At 37.8% G+C, this 23,371-nt stretch overlaps 3 protein-coding genes across 7 annotated transcripts; 1 reads left to right on the top strand and 2 right to left on the bottom strand.

Moving 5' to 3' along the window:
* Positions 1-214: 214 nt before the first annotated feature.
* On the bottom strand, positions 215-1,938 carry si:ch211-155m12.1 (uncharacterized protein LOC567653 homolog). Its single transcript, XM_043240375.1, is given in 4 exon segments — positions 215-671; positions 674-1,241; positions 1,601-1,648; positions 1,728-1,938. Coding segments are annotated over 4 exon segments (768 nt in total). The 5' UTR covers positions 1,806-1,938; the 3' UTR covers positions 215-597.
* A 693-nt stretch (positions 1,939-2,631) lies between these two features.
* On the bottom strand, positions 2,632-22,700 carry tnksb (tankyrase, TRF1-interacting ankyrin-related ADP-ribose polymerase b). Of its 4 annotated transcripts, none has more exons than XM_043240369.1 (28): positions 22,103-22,699; positions 20,730-20,954; positions 19,109-19,204; positions 18,714-18,750; positions 17,903-17,978; positions 16,293-16,313; positions 14,349-14,443; positions 13,896-13,962; positions 13,573-13,759; positions 12,773-12,891; positions 12,602-12,693; positions 12,377-12,455; positions 11,562-11,733; positions 11,371-11,450; positions 11,098-11,243; positions 10,850-11,015; positions 9,903-10,122; positions 9,691-9,800; positions 9,217-9,405; positions 8,625-8,862; positions 7,811-7,890; positions 7,599-7,719; positions 7,412-7,509; positions 7,245-7,319; positions 6,948-7,053; positions 6,146-6,332; positions 5,885-6,041; positions 2,632-5,208 (listed from the first exon to the last, which is right to left on the bottom strand). In XM_043240369.1, the coding sequence occupies exons 1-28, from the start codon at positions 22,584-22,586 to the stop codon at positions 5,122-5,124; spliced, it is 3,810 nt and encodes a 1,269-aa protein (XP_043096304.1). In that variant the 5' UTR covers positions 22,587-22,699; the 3' UTR covers positions 2,632-5,121. The 4 variants fall into 4 exon arrangements, with proteins under 4 accessions (XP_043096304.1, XP_043096303.1, XP_043096307.1 ...); XM_043240368.1 differs by having other exon boundaries at positions 7,811-7,893; positions 22,103-22,697; XM_043240372.1 differs by lacking the exon at positions 16,293-16,313 and having other exon boundaries at positions 22,103-22,700.
* On the top strand, positions 2,916-4,063 carry LOC122345880. 2 transcript variants are annotated; one of them, XM_043240376.1, is made up of 4 exons: positions 2,916-3,010; positions 3,172-3,247; positions 3,338-3,379; positions 3,746-4,063. In XM_043240376.1, exons 1-4 carry the CDS (start codon positions 2,916-2,918, stop codon positions 4,061-4,063), a joined length of 531 nt encoding a protein of 176 aa, XP_043096311.1. The 2 variants fall into 2 exon arrangements, with proteins under 2 accessions (XP_043096311.1, XP_043096312.1); XM_043240377.1 differs by lacking the exon at positions 3,338-3,379.
* Positions 22,701-23,371: the final 671 nt, after the last annotated feature.

The following is a 23,371-nucleotide window of genomic DNA, read 5'->3' as shown; positions in this document are numbered from 1 at the left end:
GTCGCGGCCTACTGGTTTAAATGCGAAAAAGCACACTTTTTTTACAGTTAGGCCACCCTGTTTTTACTCATCTTCAGTCAGTTTAAATTTACTTGCATTGCTATTTTTATAGAATAGATAAAATGACGATTTAGCAGCGGAAGCGGTTATACACACACCCATGCTAACATTATTATCTGACGCAGCTTGAAGCTTGATGCTTTAGGATAATAAAAGAGATGTGGAAGACATTTTCAAACCCTTTTTATTGTGACTATTGTAACTACTGTCCTAACAGGCAAGGCTGAGCTATTTATTCAGCACATTTATTACATAACATGCATGATACAGAAAGAAGAAATGGAAAATTATATAAAATGTGTTTTGGACTAAATTGACATAAAATGTAAAATGGAAGAAATACAACAGAATAACAAAATTAAAAATTGCATTCATAATAAAAATGAAATGGCATGAAAGAAAACAGACTGTTATTTTACTATACCGCTAAAGCTAAATGCATTAAAATAACATAGACGTAAAAATGCTTAACTCTTTTTATCTACTTATCCATTTGCCCGGTGGTGTGATATATAGAGGCTACAATCTGATTTAAAATCACACCTGTGTGGTAAGTGTCTGCCCACGCTCTCTGAATATGATGGGGGGTGATACCGCAACATTAGGCATGCGAAGTTCATGTAGGGATTGAGAGGATATGTCTGAGGATAAAAAGGGTACGGACCAAAACTTTGAGGACTCAGGAGTGAATTTAGAGGCTGAAAGTATGGGTTGGGCTGCGGGCCGAGGAAAGGAGGGGACTGGAGAGGACTGATCATGTGTGGATACATCTGAGAGGGCATGCTGAGCGGCAACATTATGCTATTCTGAGGCAAAACAGAGCTGTACGAGGCCGGAAGCGGCACAACCTGAGCAGGGCTTTGAACGGCGGGCATCGACTCCAGAGTGGCCAGCATTGGCTGCTGTAAGGATGCTTGTTTTGCAGGATCTGCTACTGTTGGCCTGTCCTGCTGAGGAAGGCCGGAGATGTAAAGGTTAATCTGTGGTACAGAGGGTTGCTGTGCTGGTTTAGGGTCCGCAGGAGCGATGGCAGGGGGCAGTGGATTGAGGATGTATGTCTGGAGCTGCGGAGAAGGTTCTTGTACCTGAATACCTATGGGTCTTGTTGTTGGTTCAGCGATGGGGGGCTTGTTGACATTCGCAAGAGTGTCCCTCATCTGGGTTATTAGGTCTTGCAACCCCTGAAGTGGGTAAAAATAACATATTGTTGAAGCACTTTTGACTTGTAGCAGGATGCAGCACCCAAAACACAAATTTCAGAATGCCAGTACTTCGGTACTTCAATACTACAGTTCTGCACAGAGTGTAAAAATGAATTTTTTATTGTTTTATTTTCAGGTTTAATGCACAAAATTATATCAATTTTGATATGTGGCAGTAAGCAACATTCTAGTATAAACTGGTACAAATTTTTTACACCACATGTATTTTCTTCATAAAATGTTACAATTTTCCATAATTGCACCTATCAAGCTGAACGCACAAGATTGACAAAATTAATATAAGGTTGATTCAGATTATGCAAAAATAAAAAACTCACCCCCTCTTCACTCACAGATCTGGCTTCTATGCCATGATGCTGATCCACCTGAGACAAAAACACACTGTAAAACCCAGCCACTCATTTCTGTACATTATGTAATGAAACAAGTAAAATATACACTTACTGGTGCAGCACTTATTAAAAAAAAGTTGCTTATTATCAGCACAAATGTCCTCATGCTTCCAAACTGCAATAATTTCATAATAGTATGATTATAAAGGCAAGTGCAAATAAAATACAAATAAAGTCAAATAATTATTAGTCTTTTATTCTATTACATTTTTTTTACATTATTTATATTCCTATCTATCTATCTGTCTGTCTTTATTTATTCATCAATATCAATATTTATTGCTTCCAATATATTTGCAATAATATGATTATACATATAAACCTCTAAATAAATAAAAGTATCAAATTTGCATTACGAGTTCCTGTGCAACCGGCTAAGAAAACTCCTACCTTGGTTATGTGAACACTTGAAGTGAAGTTTCCTCAGAATAGAGTACTAATGGTACTAAATAGTACTTGAAGAAGCTTTTAAGGCCTTTTAACAGCCGGGTGTTATCCAATCAACGATGCTGTCTTTATCATTTCACCGAAATTGCAAAATGTGTCAATATCAAACAAAATACCACTAAAAACTCCAAGCATTATGGTGAGGCGTACCTTATAATTAAAAGCTGGTTATTGGTTTTCTAATGTGTTTTAATATCATTATGATGATGCAATCTGTGTAGTGCAATACATACTTTGTTATGTTATGCAAGCGGCACTTCATTCAAAAATATTTAAGAAATAAAACAAAAAACTAAATCAACTGACTCGTGGTAAAATAGGAAAACACCTAAAACTATTTTTAACACATGCATACTGCATATTGCTGAAATCAAATGGTACAACAGGGTCTTCCACAGTTTTTTTTTTTTGCTCAAAATGAAATATAGTCAACTATTGTGTAACAAAGCTAAACATTTTATTTATTATTTTATGTAAGAAGTACAATTAAAATGCGTATGAGTATATGATTATGTAAATATTATACACATACACACTGTTTTAGGCAATGCTTTATATTATGATCTGTGGAGCATAAAATATTTTTTAATGTAGATGTTATTGTGAAATTTTGCAGATGCTTGAGGGAACTTTCACAAACCAGTGAGGTGAAGGATTTCTTCAGAACTCAAATTCTTTAATTAACGTCTGCCCATTTGATAGGCATTTAAGGGATTGCGGTCAAAATTATCTGCTCCTCAAACTCCACGGCAATCAAGTGTGGGAGAGAACCACATATTTTTTTATTGGGTGAATGAGAGAAGGTTGTCATATAAAAACACAAGCGCAACTGGGTGATATAGGATATCAGCGACGCAGCATATGGTCATATGTGAAAAAGAAAAAAGGGTAAGCGAAAATGTTATTATATATAATATAAATATGAAATATATTTTAAAATAAAAATAGTATCTAAATATTACATTATTTCATTGTAAGTATACATATACAAATAAACAAATATGGGACAACCAATTTATGATTGCAATGTGAAGCGGTTTATTTTGCAGGTCAGAATCAGCTATGACAACTTTAATCTTGGGTTTCAGTCTCCTGTCTGCAGCCTGTCTGAGTCTAGCTGTTCCTGTGAGTTAAACATGACTTATATAATGCAAAATATGTAATACGGGTCTAAGTAAGGCTTGCTGTTTAAGAGATTATGTCTGTTGGATATAGGCAGAGAAAACCAGCAGGAAGACAAGAGATCTGAGTTTTGAGGTAATCGTTTTCAGTTCAGTAGCCTAAACGTTATTTCAACTTTAGCCACGAAAGGCGTGTTATTTTATCGTTATCTATATTGTTACATTGCCTGTTTAACGTAAAAAGCCTATAACGTTTGTTTCCAGTTATTTTATCAGTAGCACGATAAGCACTTGATATTACATGCTGGTATTTCCCATCACAATAACGCGTTGTCATAATTATAAACAGCTAAATTTGCCTAGTTGTAGTTTACCGCACTTTATTGTTAAGGCTAAGGTATCAGAAGTCTCGCACATTCCCACAAAACAGTCTACCTCCCGTCGTGCACAATGGTGGAAATAATTGAGAAGCTCGCCCAACTCCGATTTATTGTGTTTTCAGGAATTCTATCGACCAGGCCTTCCAGTTCAGTCAGCGCCTTCAGTTTATTTTCTCGTGCCCGTGGGTCAGTACGGCGGACAGCAGCTTACTCCCTACAGATTCCCGAGTCTCTTGCGCCCCTACCAACCTGCTTTCCACCCGTATCCGTATCAACATCCGTATCAGCATCCGTTTCAACATCCATACCCACTCCCTCACGCTCACGCACATCCACACGCCATGGCAGTGCAGCCGCCCATCATCGTGCTGGAGAGAGTCCCCTCCGCCGCCAGCACCGCCGAGCCTCCCGCCACAGGCGCTCCTTCTGTGGGAGGATGACCGTCTGTCATCAGCCAAAGACAACCAGCTACGGAATAGAAGTCGATATATTCTTTAAATCGGTAATATAATAATATTATTATCGTTTTGAACACACCCCAAGTATCACGGCAGGATATTTTTATATTAATGCATTTTTTAAATTAACATTGACATTTTTCATTTATTTTTTCACTTGCTGGTGTGCATTCAGATATATAGTTGTAAGCAATTCACAGTTTTTATTTCACATCACGTGATTGCTTCTCTGATGTAAATTGCAGTGTTCGCCACTTTGTTTCCTAAATTGGTGTACATACAAAAACCTGATTTTGTCTATTTATTGAAACGAGACAGCTAGGCCATTTGTTACAAAAGATTTCATTTTCAAATGCATGCTGTTATTTTGAACTTCCTGTTCCTGTATCCTAAATGTATCGGTATCTCCACAAAAATACGAGGACAACTGTTTAGTAGATGTTCCTGAAGACTGGAGTAATGATGCTGAAAACTGAATAAATTGAACAATAAAACAAAAATAAAGTTTATTATTATTTCACATTATTATCGTTTTTACTGTATTTTTGGTCAAATATTTGCAGCCTAGGTCTAAACGAGAAACTTCTTTAACCGATTATTATTTTGACTTCCCTTTGCAATTCCACCTTAAAACGCAGAGATAAAGCCAACGACATTCCATAAGAAAACACAATCAAAAACATATGAGTGAGTCTTGTTCTGATGAGATTTATTTAAAAGAAATGAACAGACTCCAAAAAAAAAAAAAAAAAAAAGTTCCATTAAAATACAACTCAAATAGCATCGTTAAACACAGTCAGTTTTACATGTTTTCTTTATACTACCTGTACATTAGACTTCACAATTGCAACTATTTTCAAATAACTTAAGTAACTTGTTTTTAAAAGTGCAAATTCATAATTCATACATGGGAATTCCAAGACGTGGGTACATGGGAAAGTTCACATTTCCATTGTGCAACAAGAGTGAGAAAGAATGAGTGAGTGAGCGAGCGAGCGAGTGAGTGAGTGAGTGAACGGGTGTAGAAACGCAGTGTCCGACTATGATTTCTGCTCTGCTCCTGTGGAGGACTGAGGCGTGCTGTCCGGCTTTACGATCTGATAAGTGATGAGATACTCTGGGTAGGCCTGGAAAACAACAACAGGACCACATGTTAACACAGCAGCGCGCTATTGGATGAGGACTAAACTAAAACTCAATTAAGCTGAATAGTGACACTTCTTTCTAGCTGAAACCAATTTGTTCGTAAGCGACTGAAGAGAACTGAAATGATTTAACGTTGAACTGGCGCAAGCAGAATAACGTCAATGTCGTCTCTGCAGAGCTGATTACACCCGAATGAAACGCTTTTATTGAACTAAATCTTAACACTGAACTGACTCGGGTTCAAGCAGAGGTGCCTATGATTTCCGAAAAAGGAAAAGAAAATGGGAATTCACTGTAAAACGTACATTTTCACTGAATTTGCTCAATTTAAGTTACATTAAAATTTAGGAATTGAGAATTTTTTTTTTTAATTAAATTTTTTTTTTTTCATATTTCATAGAACAAAAACTTATTTTTTGTTACATTTTGTAATGAATTGTTCCTAAATTGATTTGAGTTAATTAGACATGTTTTTTTTCAATGACTTAAATTTAATTTAACCATTTATAATATATAATGCATCCAAAATACTGTTTTCCGATGACTTCCGAAAAACACGAGGGCGAGTAATCGATGACAGAATTGTATTTTTCCCTTTAAATGAGGGTGATGATAATAGCTGTATTTTAAGCAGCAGCTTGTCTTTTTCAGCCGTACCTGTTCTCCGCGGTAGATCACGTACTCGGCGTAGGCCAGGCCATTGACACTGGGACGGCCAATCACAGAATGATGTCCAGGGGGAGCATGGGCCATCTTCATGGCGCTGAACTGCAAGAAGGACTTTCCCAATGTCACACGGCAAAACAACATTTGCCTGTGGAAAATCAACACAGAGGACATTATAAAAACTGTCTAGTGCAATAATGCATAGAGAACTGTTTTGTGTTGCATCTCTTATTGTGTCGTGTGTTAATGTACCTGTGGCACACGTAACAGGAGCGGTCTTTGTGAGTGGGGCAACCTGTGCCGCCACCGATGCCATAGACGTACTGGTTACTCTTAGAAGAGTTCTCTGCAAAATATATGCCAGCTCCAAACATGCCACCGATGTAGGCATGACGCTCATCAAATCCTTTGTGGATGATGGCATTTATGAATGGAGATCCTGGAAAAAAAAATAAAAATTTAATAAAAACTACAGAATGAACAAAAAAAAAAAGTTGTGTGGCTGTGCATTTCATTAATAGAATTTTGAAGGTAATTTCGTATTAATCGTGATATACATTAATTTGTGTTGGCAGATGCTACAGCTTGTGGGACAAAAATAGGAGTAAAATGTCAAAAATAAAATACTGAGAAATATTTTTTAAAGTATTGGAATATATTTCCAACATATTCATTCTAATATGCTGATCTGGTGCTTAAAAACATTTATAATCAGTGTTGAAAACAGTTGTGCTGCTTAATATTTTTATAGAAACTATTTAACAATTTTATAATCAATTATTTGATTAATATAAATTTCTAAGGAACTACATTCAGTTGAAACAAAAACCAAAAAAAAAGGTCTGTACTGCAGCTTTTGACCAATCCATCCAAAATTCAAGAGAGAGAGTATTAATTGCTTTATTTGAATTTTCAAAAATACAAAGAAGAAATTATTTTCAAAATTAAAAGAAAATTACACTGTGGCAAACAATTAAACCATAGAATAGACAAAATGCTGTTGGTTTTTTTTTTCAAGTCAATATGTTACGAAGAGAAGCATCAGAGCGCTTACCATGAAACAGCATTCGTTCGTTGTGGTGGTTGTGATTCTCATCAGCGATCTCTTTCTGCCTGTGTGTGTATCGCTCTCTCAGTTTCTTATTCACCACCTTCTGGATCTACAGGACAATCTCTGTTAGACTTTGCTTAAGAGTCGAACAGATATTTATTACGATATCAAATATGAAGCTAAATATTTACCCACATCTATCAAAAAGCAACGTGATCACACACTGTTTATGCAACACACCTAATACCTATATAGAAGAGTTAAATAAAGCTAATGTGGAATGGACTTGGCGTGTTTTACCTTGATGATATTGTATCGACTGAAAACGCCACCTGCGTTTCCTCCGTCCCTGTGCTCCCGGATTGTGCTTTGCATCTGTAACCAAAAAAACCCAAACAACACTCGCACACGGCCAAAGCAGACAAGTGTAAGATACAGCCAAGAGCTCCGAGTGTTTACGTTTGTACCTCTTCCTCAACAGACTGAAACTCTTTATCATCCACGGCCAGGTCGATCAAAACTGTGCCCTGATTGGTGCAGTGGAACGTCAGATATGGGTTGGCCCCTGTGCATACAGATAACAGGAATTAAACGCAATAAATACACAGATCCAGGAAGAAGCAGCATTCAGGAGCGGTTTTATGAGACACTCACCCTGCTGTCCTCCTAGCAGCCTCTCGATACCTTTGATGAGTTTATGACGGTGTCCGTAAGCATTGATGCCGATCTCCTTGAGTTCCTCGTGACCCATATCGGCCAAAACGTCCAGAGTGATCTAATGGACACGAGATTAAAAACATGAGGAAATCTTAAAACGCGGCGCCAGAGGAAATCCAGAACTTCAAAGATGTCTTTGATTTTCTCACCTGTTCTCTCTCAAAGATGTCCCTCAAATGCTCAAGTCCCAGACTCTTCAGGAATTGTGAGATGTTCATATCCAGTACAGCTACTGTTTAAAAAAAAAAAAAAAAAAAAAAAAAAAAAAAAAAAGCAAAAAGTGTTTTAGCAAATCAAGAATTTAGTAATCAAGTGTTGTCTGAAAAACAAATCCATATAGCGTGATCAGTGTAGTCTGATTCACAAATAAATAGAACTAATGAGGAGGTTCTTTTTAGTGAATCAAATTCGTTTGATGCAGTCTGATTCCCCAAAAAATGACTCAAAGCAGCTCTTTTTTTAAAGGAATCCAATGCAAAGAGTGCAATTAGTGTGGTCTATTTCCTGAAAATATCCAGCTGTTCTTTTAGTGAATCAATGTATCTTGATTCTTGAACAAATGACTCTTTTTAGTCCATTTAAAGCCAAACAGTCCATTCGCTGTAGTTATGAGGCAGCACTTTTAAGGGAATCACAATCATACAGTGTCTCGTATGACTCGTATTAGATTGTTCTTTAGTGAATCAATCAACGTAGCATGATTACTGAGCAAATGATTATTACCAGGCAGTTTTTCATACTGAATCAAAATCATATATTGCAATCAGCATAGTCTGACTCTTGTGAGAATGTTATTTTAAATAATTCAAAGCCAAATGTCACAATCAGTTGTAATTCCAAACAAATGCTTCTTATGAAGCAGTCATTTTAAATTAAATCAAAGCTACACATCACAGTGTAGTCCGATTGATAAACAAATGATGCCTAAAAGCTGGACTCTGAGATATTTGTTTTGTTCCTCACCATCTCCTTCCTTGCGCTCGGTTCCAGAGGCCCCATCGGCGGGTCCTGTAGCCCCTCCACTGGCCCCGTCGCTGAGGGGCCCGGCCAGGTTATCGATGCTGGAGGCAGCGGAGAGGCAGGAGGGTGTGGAGGCGGGTGATATGAGAGCGGCGCTGAGCACGGTGGCCTGCGGTTTGAAACAGCTGGGCAGGGCATCCGGGGGCATGGCGTCCATCAGCAGCGCACGGATATCATCAGCCTGACAGATACAGAGAGCAGATGAAGGAAAACTGACTTTATACTACAGTCAGTACAGAATCTTAAATTAAGATTTAATAAACTTTTTCATTACATTTTTTCGGACATTACGCATGCCAGGCTTAACAGAGTTCAACTAAAGTCAACTTATAGCTCACCCAAAAATTAAAATTACTCCATATTTTATGTGATTTTGACCTCTATATCTATCTATCTATCTATCTATCTATATCTATATATCTATATAAAGTCATATACACCTAGGATGGCCTGGGGGGTGAGTAGTTTATGGTGTAATTTCCATCTCTGGGTGGACTTCATCTACAGAATTATCAGCTGCTGTAGTGGTGTTTACCGTGGCCAGGTCCAGAGCCGTCTGTCCCTCCTGGTTCTTCATGGTGGGGTCAGCGCCGTGCGCCAGGAGCAGTGCACACAGCTGTGTGCGGCCCTTCTGCGCAGCCTCGTGAAGCGGTGTGAACGCCCACTTGTCTGTCGCGTTCACACACGTGTTGTACTTGATCAGGAGAGCGGCGATATCCACATGCTGGACACAACAGAGAAGACAATTACAGAAGCACTACAGATTACGCAACAATATTGCTGTCCATTAATGGGTACAAGTTTATACGCACTACTGCTAGACAGTAAACCATCCAATATTTAGGTATTTTCTGAATATATTGTAAGGTAAATGTTTATGGGTACCACTAACACAATAATAACACCGTAATTCTCTATTCTACAAAACCTGTCTTTTATATAGTCATTTATTCATTCATTCATTCATTCATTAAGACCTCTGACCTTCCCGCATCCCCTATTCTCTCACCCCATATGAAGCAGCGTTATGCAAAGGGATCAGCCCTCCTTTATCCTGAGCATTCACATCCGCTCCGTGCTCCAGGAGATACTCGGCCACCTCCAGGTTATTGTAACCAGCTGATCAAAAAAAAAAGTACGATTTCATCATTAAGCCCCCAGAGAGATGAGCTAAACGCGTATCGAATGATGAGTGCGAGAACGTGGTTTATGGTGAGTTACCTGCAAGGTGCAGCGGTGTGGAGTTCCTGCCCTGTGTGTCTCTGCAATTGATATTCTCAGGGCTGCAGAGTTTCTGCACTCGGGCCAAACAGCCCTTCTTGGCGGCATCCAGCAGGGCTGCATCTCCACGCAGAAGGTCCTGGATGTCTGTGTCTCCGTCCTTCACCATGTCCAGAGCCGTGTTGCCATCGCGGTTCTTCTTAGACGGGTCTGCGCCGTGCTAAAGAGAGAGTAGAGTGGTTATTGTAGAAGGGCTGTGTTACAATCTTAATAATAATCATTAATCCTAAAATAATTAAATTTACATTTTTAAATAAATTTTAAATACAATAATTACATTTATAAATACATTGTTTTGAAATAAAGTTGATGCGAAAGGCATAATTTCACAAACTAAAAAGGGAGAAAAAAAAAAACATGTAAAGAAACATGAAAAATCAGTTTTAACAGCATTTGATTTTGACACTGGCAGCTGTAAAATCTGGATCTTATTACTTTATTTTTAGGTCACCGTTATTAAAAAAAACTAAACAAAACAAAAGTTACAACTATAAATAACCCACACACACATACATATATAAATAAATAAAAAGTACAAATATACAAAATCATACATGTAATTAAATAATAACAAAAACAAAAAGTTTTTTTGAAGCATGACAAAAAAAGTTTTTTTAATTGCCTTAAGAATTATTTTTGAAAATGTACATTAATATATTTTGTGAATAAAAGAAGTTCTGGATTTTGGCCTAATGCATCTAGAATTTTAGACAAGAATAAATAAATAATTAAAAAAATACCATCATAAAACACTACATTTAAATATCAATATCTCAGTATTTTATCAGTTTCACTTTTCAGCCCAATGTATCAAAAATTTTGGACAATAATTAACATTTTGGTATTATGCCAACAAGTGCATGATTTCTCCATCTGATGTAACAAACCTTGAGCAGCAGTTTGCAGATCTCATATTTGCCCTTGGCTGCAGCCTCATGTAGCGGTGTGAACTTCCACAGGTCCGCCACGTTCACAGACGCTCCATGTCTCACCAGCAACTCTGCCACCTCGTAGTGACCGTACGAACACGCATTGTGCAAAGGAACCAGGCCGCTGCCGAAAAAAGTGAACAAGTGAAAATCAGACAATTCAGACTGCAACAGCAGTCACACAATTAAGATGAAGACTATCGTACCCTTTATCTTTAGCGTGCACGTCGGCTCCATGATGCAACAGGTATTCCACCACGGCCACGCGGTTGTAGCCTGCGGCAAAATGCAGCGGAGTGGAGTGACGGCCCTCCAGGTCACGACAGTTCACGTTTTGAGGGGAGCACAGTTGCTTTGGAAGAAACGAACCAGTTTATCAAATGAATAAACGGATTAAGTCCCTTATTATCATTAAATGTCCCAAATAGATTTGAATCACGTTTATTTTAAACTTTGTAAACTCTGAAACTGTTATTTACCTTCACCGTATCAAGGTCTCCAGCTTTAGCAGCCTCGAGAAAGCGGTAATCCACATCCGAATTACGAGGAGGAATGTTCTCTGGAGAAATAAAATGCAGAAAAATTGACATTCAGGACATATTAGGATAAATGGACAGTTATTTTATTAATCGTACTGCAGTTAGTAATAGAAGTGATGCTGTGATAGTACCATTGAGTATTTGCTGTACGGCTTCATTGCCCATCTGTGACGCAGTGAAGCCCTGCAGCGAAACGATTGACGGGTCGGCTCCGTAACTCAGCAACTGTCTGCAAGTCTGAATGTGACCGGCGAGGGCCGCCCTGTGCAGAGCTGTCTGACCCAGTGTGTCCACGGCGTTCACCTAAACGCACGCACAAAGAGAACGTTGAGTTTAGTACCAAGACCAAACATTTTAAGCAGCATCATGTTTTCACCACCGGTAATTATAAGAGATTTCAATATCAGCATATCAGAAGAATCATGCTGAAAAATCAACTGCTCATCACAGGAATAAACTACATTTTATGTGTTTTATGTACATTTTTGTATGTAAACTTATTTTATTTAATTAACTATTCTGTTTTGGAATATTTGACTTCAATTCAAATTCCGAATGGATTCTGCACAAGAGAGCATTCAAATAGTGCTCACTTAAAAATCACTTATTTGTCACTCGTTTCAGTTTAGCGCATTCTCAAAAAATTCCATTATAATCACTGACATTCTCTCTACACTGCATAATAAATATTTAGTGTGTCCACGCTTACAGAGGATAAACTTGCAGAAAAAAAAAAAAGGTCAGTTTTGGGCATTGGGTGAATTCTGAAACACCTCTGACTGCTTCGTTCAAACCCTCTAGTACAGCACAATACGTAAATATTTGAATTTACAAATTCATTTATTAAATTTCTAACATTAATAGATGACAAATATGAAATAGGCTCGTTAACCCCTAAAGCAGAGCTCACAAGGAATTAGCTCAAGCAGTGTGAGGATACTTGTACCTTTGCTCCGTGTTTCTGAAGGACTTCGAGCACATCATTATGACCTCGTTCAGACGCAACGTGGAATGGAGTCATAAAACTAGAGGTAGAAAGAACACGTGATAATGTCTTACTTGCCATTTAGTTGTAATTATTTGAGAAATTTACAAGCAATTTCAGAGTGACACGTGTTTCAAATTAACAGTGCAACATTTTTTTGTTCAGTATCTAAAGCTGAACACTCACTCTTTGTTCTTCTCGTGAATGTTGGCACCTTTCCGCAGCAGCAGCTCCGTGACCTGTTTGCGTTTTGGATGAGGGGAAGCTACGGCGCAGTGCTGCGAATATCATGAGACATTTTAATAAACGCATCATTAAAACCCTGGGGATCCAGAGGAGACCGTGTAAAGTGCTCACCAGAGCCGAGTCGTGCGAGTGAGGGTGTTTGAAGCTGATGATCTCTTGAGCCGTTTTCTTGACCTTTGCCATGTCTGCCTCGCGGGCTGCTTGCAATAGCGTGTGTCCTTTGAACTCATCTGGATAAAGGAAAATCGCAAGTCAAATGATAACCAAGCAAAAAAATGTCAAATATTATGCGATGACCAATGCAATGATGCAGAGTTAAAAAAAATATATTTTTTTTTTCATACCAAATTTAACACGTTTATAGGTTTTAAAGATAAAAGTACTAAAAGTGGGTCATTTTAGTGATACAAAATTCAAGTTTAAAAACATTACCAAATAATTTTTTCTGTTGCTGTTTGCATGACACCCACAGATGTAGTAGAATCACCAATATATATATTATAGATAGATAGATAGAGATAGATAGATAGATAGAGATAGATAGGCAAGTAGGACACATCTGGCTAATATTTGCATATTCTTTTGTCACTCTTGCTATTTTTAACGAGCATTAAGAATAAAATAAATGTCAAACGTGAATATCAGCTAAGAATTGAACAAATAGTTTAGGAATGATTCACCAGAAATAGTTAAGTAATAATACAAGTCTTCACCTTACAAATGGGTGTTAAAAGCAAAAATGCTACGAAATTATTCCATCGTCAGTTCGAGAAAGTGAGACTTCTTAGAAAAGAGCAGGCGGTATTTATTGGGATCAGTACCCAAAATGAGTCAGAAACGAGCACTGGATATTCATCTAATACAGTGCAAGGCAGCGATGCTGAAAAGAAAGCAGCATGAATGTCACTTACAGGTGAGTCTCTCTTTAAGTTCAGGTGTGGGAGCCACATCCACCGCGCTCTTGCCGTGACAGTTGAGCAGTGTGGGATCAGCGCCGTGACTCAGCAGCAGTGAACAGACCTCCACTCGATTCTTACTGGCCGCCTCGTGCAGCGGCGTGAACTGCCACAGGTCCATGGCGTTAACGCACGCCCCGTGCTGCGAGCGAGACAAGCAGGAAACCATACATCACGTGTATTATCGTGACTACTAATCAAAACAATAAAGCACCAGCGGTTGTATCAGTGCTGGGGGAGCTGTGATCATTAAGTATTGGCTGGATTGTTTTCTTTACCTTCAGCAGGAGCTCCGTGACCTCATAGTGACCATAAGAGCAGGCATTATGCAGAGGAACTAGACCACTGATAGAGAGACAGCAAAACCGCATTTCAGAATTAGTCAAGAGATTGTGATTCTAGCAACTCAAAAACAGCTATGTTTGCTTTCTTAATACATATTTTTTTGTCTTGTTTATTAGCGCAAATTATTATATTACACATGTAATAAAAAATTTAACATAAGCACACACTAACATTCAAGGGCAATTAATTCTTGCTGAAAAAAAGTATTAGTTTTTTTTTTTTTTAAATATCTTACTAACACACAAACCGCTTTTTACTGTTCAATTACTTCCTAATGGGTACGAGTGCATCTTTTGCGTCACAGAACATGATGGTTTAAAATGTGTTGTATTTCCATGTTGACTTATACATACTGGACACATATGTTAAAAGAAGGTTTTGCTCACCCTTTGTCTTTGGCATGAACGTCAGCGCCGTACTGCAGCAGCAGCTGCACTATACGCACTCGATTATAGCCAGCGGCCAGGTGAAGAGGAGTGGACTGCAAAAGAACCAGAGAAATATTAACAAACTATAGGAATACAATCAAGCTAAATAAGTAAACACCAATAATGCAGGTGCTTCTTGCACAAAACCCAACCTCAAATATGAAATGTAAACCTGCTTGTAACCCATCCCATCGTTAGTTTAATCACTACAATGCAGTGAGTTGTTCTGCGTAATGTACTTCGGATTTGAAACTTGCATAGTTCTTGCATAGTTTTACCAGTTCTAGCATCCACACTAATTATAAATATATGGACTTTGTCAAGAACATTTAAAGGCCTACTCACACCAAAAACAAAAAACTGGAACAAATTACGGAAGAAAGCTGTATTTGACCTTTTCTACAGTTAATATACAGTACGTTTTAGCTGCATTGAAGTTATTAAACATTTAAATAAGACTTTTCAGCGTACTTATTCGGAAGTGTTGTATATAGACATAGAAAAAAATGCTATTCTTTATGTCATACGTGTTAGTTGCATTCTTTCCTCATTGTTTAAGATTTTAATGCCATTCAGTTTTAACAGTTCTTTTATGGCTTCTCAATATTTGTTTGTCAATGTGAAAAGGTCGGTGTCTCTAACCATTATCCTTAAGACAGTCCCACCAATCAGAGAAAATCAATGGTACCAAGGAAACAGAAACAGATGCAAAAGAGCTCAGTGCCAACCACAAACTCCCATAAAGCACTGCAAATGACACAAAAGTCTGTTTCTAATGATATTTTGCATTAAAATTAAAAATGCATTGGCTTTACACATGCAATCCATGATTCTAAGCCAATAGGTTCAAATGGTGTCATCATTTGTAATTAAATTACATCATTTGCATTGCTTCAAGTGCACAGACAAACAAGTTTGTAATGCTCCTGTAAGAGTGGTTGGTTTATGGCTTCAAAAACTTTATTGAAGTATTAATTGAAATTTATATGGAGAAAATGGGGGGGGATGGTTACACCATCTCTAAACACTAAAAAGTCACTGCTGTCAACTAATGCCTCTTGGTGCAAGTAGGCCTTTATATCTGCGGTCTCTCTGAACAATGAATCTGGTTTGATAAGTGAGTGACTCAAATCACTAGTAACTTAAAATAGCCTAAGCACAAAAAAAAAAAAGAGTTATAAAATCGTTCCCAATTCATGCAGTGAAAAATGAATAATGGTGACATGCCTATACGACAGTCTGAACACAACCACAGCAAAACAATCAGCATGACAACCGATCTCAACATAGCCATTTAGTAATGAAGATCTGCCTCAAAAGAATGATGCATTGCCTGAGAGAATTATATTATTCAGTGCAGGATGGAAAGGCAACATTCATGTTCATGTCACTATTGTGAGGTCTGGAGTAGTACGGCACAGGCAATGGGCAACGTTTCTAGCATACACACAATGGATCTAAACAGGAGAAAATGTCAAAGAGAAATCAGGAGTTAAACACCACGTTCGTGGAGAGCATGCGTGCTGATCACAACAAATCAAACAAACGGATTGAAGAACATGAGGCGATGCATGGATGCGTGGGTGGGGTTTAGGGGTTGGAAACATGGTGGAGTTCTTGCAAAGGCAGACAATTTAGAGACTTTAAAGAAAGAGGTAAATGAAAGCCTTGTTTTCAGAACCTGCAGGAGTCAACGAAACGTTAGCCGAGCTATTGGTTGATTGATGGATTGTGACCAGCAGAAAATAAGGCAGGTTTCTGTGCGTTTTAAGTGCGAACCAGCGTATGGATGGATTTTTTTTTTTAGGGACAAAAATTGAAAACAAACTGAAAGGAAAAATAAATTATAAAAATCACAAAAGACCAAATAAAACTAATTTCTGTTTCACAAAATAAACTTACCAGCATTTTTTGAGATGTTGACTGAATGTCGCCAGAACAAAAAACAAAACAAAACAAAAAATTAGCTATTAACTAACATATTATCCATCAAAGCCGACTGTGGTGCTTAAAACCTAATAATTCAACAGCTACAGCATCCTGTCTTAGATTACAAAAAAACCTACAGCTACTTCTTTCTGTGAAAGACTGTGTATTATTTTTAGGAATCAGTTCACACAGGATGTAGTCCACTTTACATTTTAAAATGGCCGATATAACACTAATAAATTCAGTAATACCATTCAAAAGTGTGTGAGACTTTTTTTATGCTCTTTACACTCCCTAAGGCTGCAATTATTTGACCAAAAATGCAGCAAAATAAAAAAAACAAAAAAAAACATTTAAAGTAACCATTTTGTATTTTAATATATTTCCAAACGTAATGCATTACTTTGACGCAAGCTGAACATTTCACACCTTTCACACCAGCTTCAGCGTCACATGATCTTTCATGAATAATACTGATGATATATCAGGAATATTTGGGTTTTTAAAAATATTTTTACAGATACATTGTTATCCTTTGCACCGATGAATGGAAATTTAGAAAGAACAGAATGTATTCTCTCTTACTGAATGAAAGTATTAATTTCTTTAAAATCCCCAAACTTTTGAATGGTAAATATACACACAATTCAATGACAGAAAATTACACACAAAATATTCAATTATTTTCTACAGCATTTCCTCAATAAAATATTCAAAACAAAATGACAGCATAAACATGTATTACCATAAAGTGCATCCCTTTAAACATTTTTCGATACTCATGTACTGTGCTCAAAAACAATACCTCGCAGTACTCGCAATTTTTGCTACATAAACACTACCATGCAAAATAACAAAATGTGTGTGTTATGACTTCTCTCGAAATACCAGTCGAACAATTCAAGCAGCAGCAATACTCTGCCTCTAAAAAAATTTATAAAAGTGCATTATAGTACTACACACCAAAATCAGATACAGTATGTAACATCCACTAGCGAGACAAACAGAGCAACAAACCCACAGTGAACTCATTCCTAAAAAGCCTTTCTGATATAAAGACAGAGGTCTGGGGGGAGGGAGTGACCTGAAATGATCAGAGATGACAGAGGATTTGAGGGGAAATCAAGGTCCTGTTATTAAGTTGTGACTAGAGGAAGAAATGGATCACAAAAAGCTTTGGCCTAAAACTTCACGAAGGTCAGACGTGCATCCAATAGGAATCAAATATCAAAAACAATCTCTCATAACAATAACCGGCATCCAAATTCAGCTCGGACTGAACAAACGGACAGACTAATCTCGAAAACGAAGAATAAAGCGACTTCAACCATATGTCCAAACTTGAACTCATCACGGGTAAAACTAGGTCAGAGCTGTTTACTCTAAACACAGTATTACAGAAAGAAAAAAACCTCAAACAAGGGGATTTGGGATTGTCTTGACCTACATCTATTTATTCAACCAGTGAAATACACGAAATCACATCCTGTGTTTGAGCTCGGGTTTAGAAACAACATACTTTCTAAAACGGTCGTAATTCGCATTTGTAGATATGAAGATGAAGTTATTCTGATCTGTTTTACCTTGCGCCCATCGCTGGCATGACAGTTGACGTTAAGCGGAGTCAAAAGTGCCATCAACTTTTCCTCATTTCCGCTCCTGAGTAGGTTTTCCAAACAGAAGGAGACAAACACTTAGGAAGGGCAACTTTCATCAACATTTGTGGATGGGTGACAAGTCAAAAAAAGACTCAAATATACAGCACAATGTAAATTTGACGTAAGGACTACACTGCTACTCACTTCTTGGTTTTATTCAGAGGCGCAAAAGATATCAAACATATTTATATATATCCAAAAAGTAAGAAGAAATCTTAACAGTGAGATCTTCAGAAGAATAAAGCAGATAACTTGCATATAAATATTAGTATCTCCCAATGATATTTGCATTTTTAGATTTATGTTCCAAGCTCTGTGGTTTATTATGATGCAAAACAACGCAATTCAATACAGTGAAGATTGAGCGGTGAACAAATAAACATTCCTCACATTCTAATATGATTTTTCTGTATGGATGTATGGATAATAAAGTAAACCTAAGTGGGTACAGTTGTAATCTTAAAATATTACTAACAGTATAAAAGTTATTTTTACATTTACTTCATATACTTCATTTATTTACCAAGTGGCAGAAATGTCTCATTCTGATATTCTAGGATTTCCATTCTATTCTCTTAACATTAATACGCAATATCCTTCCCAAACATCTCCAGCACAAGAAACGAGCGGCTGAGGGATTCAAACAAACATCCACACACCCCCCCAAAACCACTTTTTCAGCGTTTATTTTAGCAATACGTTGATGTTAAATTAAAATACCACGCCAAGAGCTCACCTCGCTGCCTCCAACAATTCATCCTTCTTATATTCACCTGAAAAAAAACAAAAAACAGACGGCGGGTGTCAGACAGACTTGATTTGTAAGATTCATTAATGAGTGTGTGGATATTTTTAGTGCTACAGCGGCCGTGTTCAGACTGGAATACTAACGTTCTGCTTACCATGCAGTACATACCCCTTTTAAATAGTATGTGAAACGATATGCAAGATGCAACATTTCAAACAGAAGGCTGTTACATTAACCTCACTGCATTTAATTTGGTGAGTGGCACCGAGTTGGCATTAACCTTGCGCGCAAATATTTAAACATGCACCGAAATGTGTCTGTAAATGGTTGTATGATTGTATGTGCTGTTAATGATTGTAAAGCATTGTGTGTTTATGTCTCACCGGTGAGGACGGTCTTAGCAGAAGGGTCTGCCAGGTCCAGGGCTGATTTGCCGTCAGTGTTTCTAATGTTCGGATCGGCGCCGTGCTGGAGCAACACTGTAAAAATCAGAAGCGAGTAATACAGTAACCGATACTAATACTTACCGGTACTAAAAGTTGATAAATATAATTATCAATAACATTTTCCCACCTAAAGCGTTTGTACTAGCTCTGCAGTTTTAGCACAGTCAGCCATGTATATGTATGTATGTATGTATGTATATATATATATATATGTGTGTGTGTGTGTGTGTATATATATATATATATATATACACACACACACACACACACATATATACACACACATATACACACACACTTACATGTATAGCAGGAAAGATGGAAAACTGTTTAATTAGTGCATTAACCATTGTTAGCAACATGCGATGTTTAATTTTCAATGCTGAAATGTACATTTTATCTTATATCAAATTTATGAACAACAATTTTATTTTTCAAAGATTGTCATACTGATTAAACTCTATTATAACTGCTTAAATGTTGATGTTATGATAAACATATAACCTAAGAAAGTGTTTTTTTGTTACGTTTCTAGCGTCAGAGTATCATCAAACTAATCAGTCCAATGCCACAAATATGACAATGACTATAATATTTTCTCTAATGTGTTACGCATCCGTAACTGTCATCTGCCAAATAACTCTAAAGAAATAATTCCGCATAGAACAATTGCCTACAATTTTTTTCAAAACACTTGAAATTCTTTCAAAATGTTTAGCATTGCGTTAACGATGATCTCGAAAATCATCCTACCTCAGCTTTAATAACTACCTGTCATTAGTCAGCTAATTTACATAATCCTGCAATGTGACATACATTTCTTAAGTGTGAATAATCCATAGTCTCACAAGTAAAATGAAATCACGAAAGCTGCATGCTTATGATTATTAATGCAGAAAAACCTCTTGTTGTGTGGGAGATATCACACCGTCAGACTAAGAATGATTAATGTTAATGTGATTTGACATCCGTTTAATAAATAGCAGGAGCTACGATGCATCAGCTTTAGCTTGTAGAGGTCTTATTTACTTGTTTTTTAGGGCTCCCGGTTTGTATCAAATAAAAAAGCATATTTAAAATAAATCAGTTTTCAATATCAGATGAATCAGTACAAAAATTACAATATTGGCCAATAATGATATATCACCAATATACTGCACATCCCTAACAGTCACTATTCACATTCACCAACTAACTCTGAAGTGCGCTTAATGAAGTAAGTAACGCACCGAACTCAGACAAACCCATTCATCGTGTTACTAATGCAAGCTTCAGTCAGTTTTCTCACTCAGACTCATACAGAGTGCTGTCTCAGCACAGGGGCATTCAGCGGGGCTCTATGACATCAAGGGCGCAGGAGAAAAATACTGCAGGACAACAACATAGCAACACTGCAACACTCCGGGACGCCACATCAGCTCTCTAGACAACGGCTGTGCACCGCGCCTCACCGCTAGGGATGAACAGCGTATCGGTGACCATCACTTTTTTTTTTTATTTATTAGAGATGTTTCATCGATCAGAATTGGACTATAACTGGAAACAGATGAACCCATACCAATGCACACGTCTATTTTGCCCTTGATGGCGGCCTCGTGCAGAGGTGTGTAGTTCCAGTTGTCTCGCGCGTTGGGGTCCGCGCCGCTACACAGAAGCAGGCTGACCACCTCCGCGTGCCCAAACGAGCAGGCGTTGTGGAGCGGGATCAGCCCGCCGTCGTCACGGGAATGGACGTTCGCTCCGGTCTGCAGGAGATGCTCCACCACGTCCTTTCTGCCAAAGCCTGTCAAACATTACACGGGACAAATCATTAAAATGCGACACATCTGATATCTTATTCATATCCGTTCAAAAACGGCTCCGTTTACTTGACATTTTACACCGCGTTTAGTAATTTAGCAGGCGCTCTCATCCAAAACGACTTAGAAATGATCACAACAGAAGCAATACGAGCGTTAAAAAAAGCATAGTTTTAAAGGCACAGATCACCCAAAATGAGCATGCCATTTCAAACTCATTTGATTTTCATTTTTTGGTTGAGACTAAAAATATATGCGAATGATACTGGAAAAAATCATCATTCAGAGTTTTTATTTTTAATTCATCACTTTAATAGCCAACTGTCATGGTCCTGCAATGTGACAGACATTGCAGGACCATGCAGGACTTGTTTTAAGTGCAAATAATCAATTCAGCCTCTCGAACATGTTGAGATCATGAATATTGCACGTTTATGTTAACTAATCTGTCCGCCGTAGGACTGACTGAATACGGCTAATAATGTGTATTTCGAATGAGATCCATTAAATTGACAGCAGGACAAAATGCTCAACTTTTTAAGCTCATAAATGCCTTAAAATTTTCTTTTGAACTCCTAGAAATCTTCAGATATACCTAAACAGAAACAGATTAAGTCAGCTTATATGACTCAAAGAACGCAGACTTATATTACAAGCTTTAAAAGCACACCCTAATTACATAACACAAACATTTAATTTGTTTTCCGGTCCACAATGTCCATTTTAAATTTTACTTATGACTTAAGAAATTTAAACAGTTTGAGGAGATAGTGTGTTTTATTTAATAATATTTTTATTTTACTATTACGATTCAGCTTCGCATAAAAAGTATATCTTACTCGTGTTGATTTAGACCAAATGAAACTAAACGTACTGATATTCCGTGATATTCAATTGTAAAGAGTCAACTTAAAATACATAACGTCTGTGTGAAAACAACAGACCGTATATAAGATTATATTTGTATACCTCCCCTGAAAAATCTCATGCCTATATGGATAAACTACAAATCTAGTGGAACCAAAATGCACAAGTGAGACGTTTTGTTCTTTCAAAAACGTCAAATGAGGTCAAAAAGAAAGCAATACGTTTGCAAACAAGGATTATATGTAGCAAATATAAAAATACAGACCTGCAGCGAAATGCAGAGGGGTTGATTTTCGCCCGGCCATGTCTTTGGCGTTCACGTTCACCGAGTCCACCAGCCTTTTCACCCGCGACACGTCTCCGTTCCGACAGGCCTCGAACAGCTCTCTGAACGCCCCGCCGGCCCCGCACACTCCGTCCCCGGGACTAGCCGCGCCTGAGCCGGGGCTCTGGCTGCCCGCGGTCGCGCTGGAGCTAATGCTGCTGCAGCTGGAGCTGCCGAGCGCGGCCGCCGCTGTTGCTGGGGCGGGCCGGTCTGGGGAAGAGGCGGAGGAGGAGGAGGCCGCTGCGGACTCCATCGTCGCTCCGCCGCATTCCGCCGCGCCGGTGGCCGAGGGGCTCAATAAACTCGTCGATTCGGGAATAATCGCGGACGGCGATTCCGGTGGGGGGGATGCGATCACGGCGTTCCGCGGAGACGGCTGCAGGCTGCTTTGTTGGTGCTGTGAGGATCGACGGGACACCGCCATTTTCCCCCCGAAGCTCCGTCTGTCAACAATAACAGCTGGAGCCGCTGCGCTTCCGCTCAGTGCGAGAAGGCTTCCGGTCGGACGCTTTGCGCTACTGATTCTGCTGCTCCACATCTAAATTTACTGTAATGTCATTAAAGTATAATAATGAAGTAAACTTCACATTTATGAAATGATAAGGACCGTGAATGAACATTATATCTATCTATCTATCTATCTATCTATCTATCTATCTATCTATCTATCTATCTATCTATCTATCTATCTATCTATCTATCCATCTATCTGTCTGTTATTTTAGTATCAATGAGTTACTTTTTTTAAATCATTTGAATTAAAGTTAGCAGTTTTGTTGTTATGCCACATATTATGCTTATTTTTTATGCCTATACTGTTTTTAAACATATCTATCTATCTATCTGTCTGTCTGTCTATCTATCTATCTAGTTATCTGTCTGTCTGTCTATCTATCTATCTATCTGTCTATCTATCTATCTATCTATCTATCTATCTATCTATCTATCTATCTATCTATCTATCTATCTATCTATCTATCTATCTATCTATCCGTCCATATACCACTGTCTGTTTCAACTAATTTTATTTCAGTTATTCACAAAATAACTAAATTATTTAAAGAAATATTGTTGGCAACAAGCTGAAATAAAATAAGTTTAAGATATCTATCTATCTGTCTGTATGTTACTGTAATTTTAGTATGTTTTTGCCACTGTTGCTTGTATTATGCTTATTATTTTTTCATGCCTATATATAGTGTTTTTAAA

This window comes from Puntigrus tetrazona, chromosome 5 (genome assembly GCF_018831695.1).
Source record: "Puntigrus tetrazona isolate hp1 chromosome 5, ASM1883169v1, whole genome shotgun sequence".
Taxonomy (NCBI): Eukaryota; Metazoa; Chordata; class Actinopteri; order Cypriniformes; family Cyprinidae; genus Puntigrus; species Puntigrus tetrazona.
Note: the sequence above shows the minus strand (reverse complement) of the source record. Positions and strands in the feature narration are given on the sequence as shown.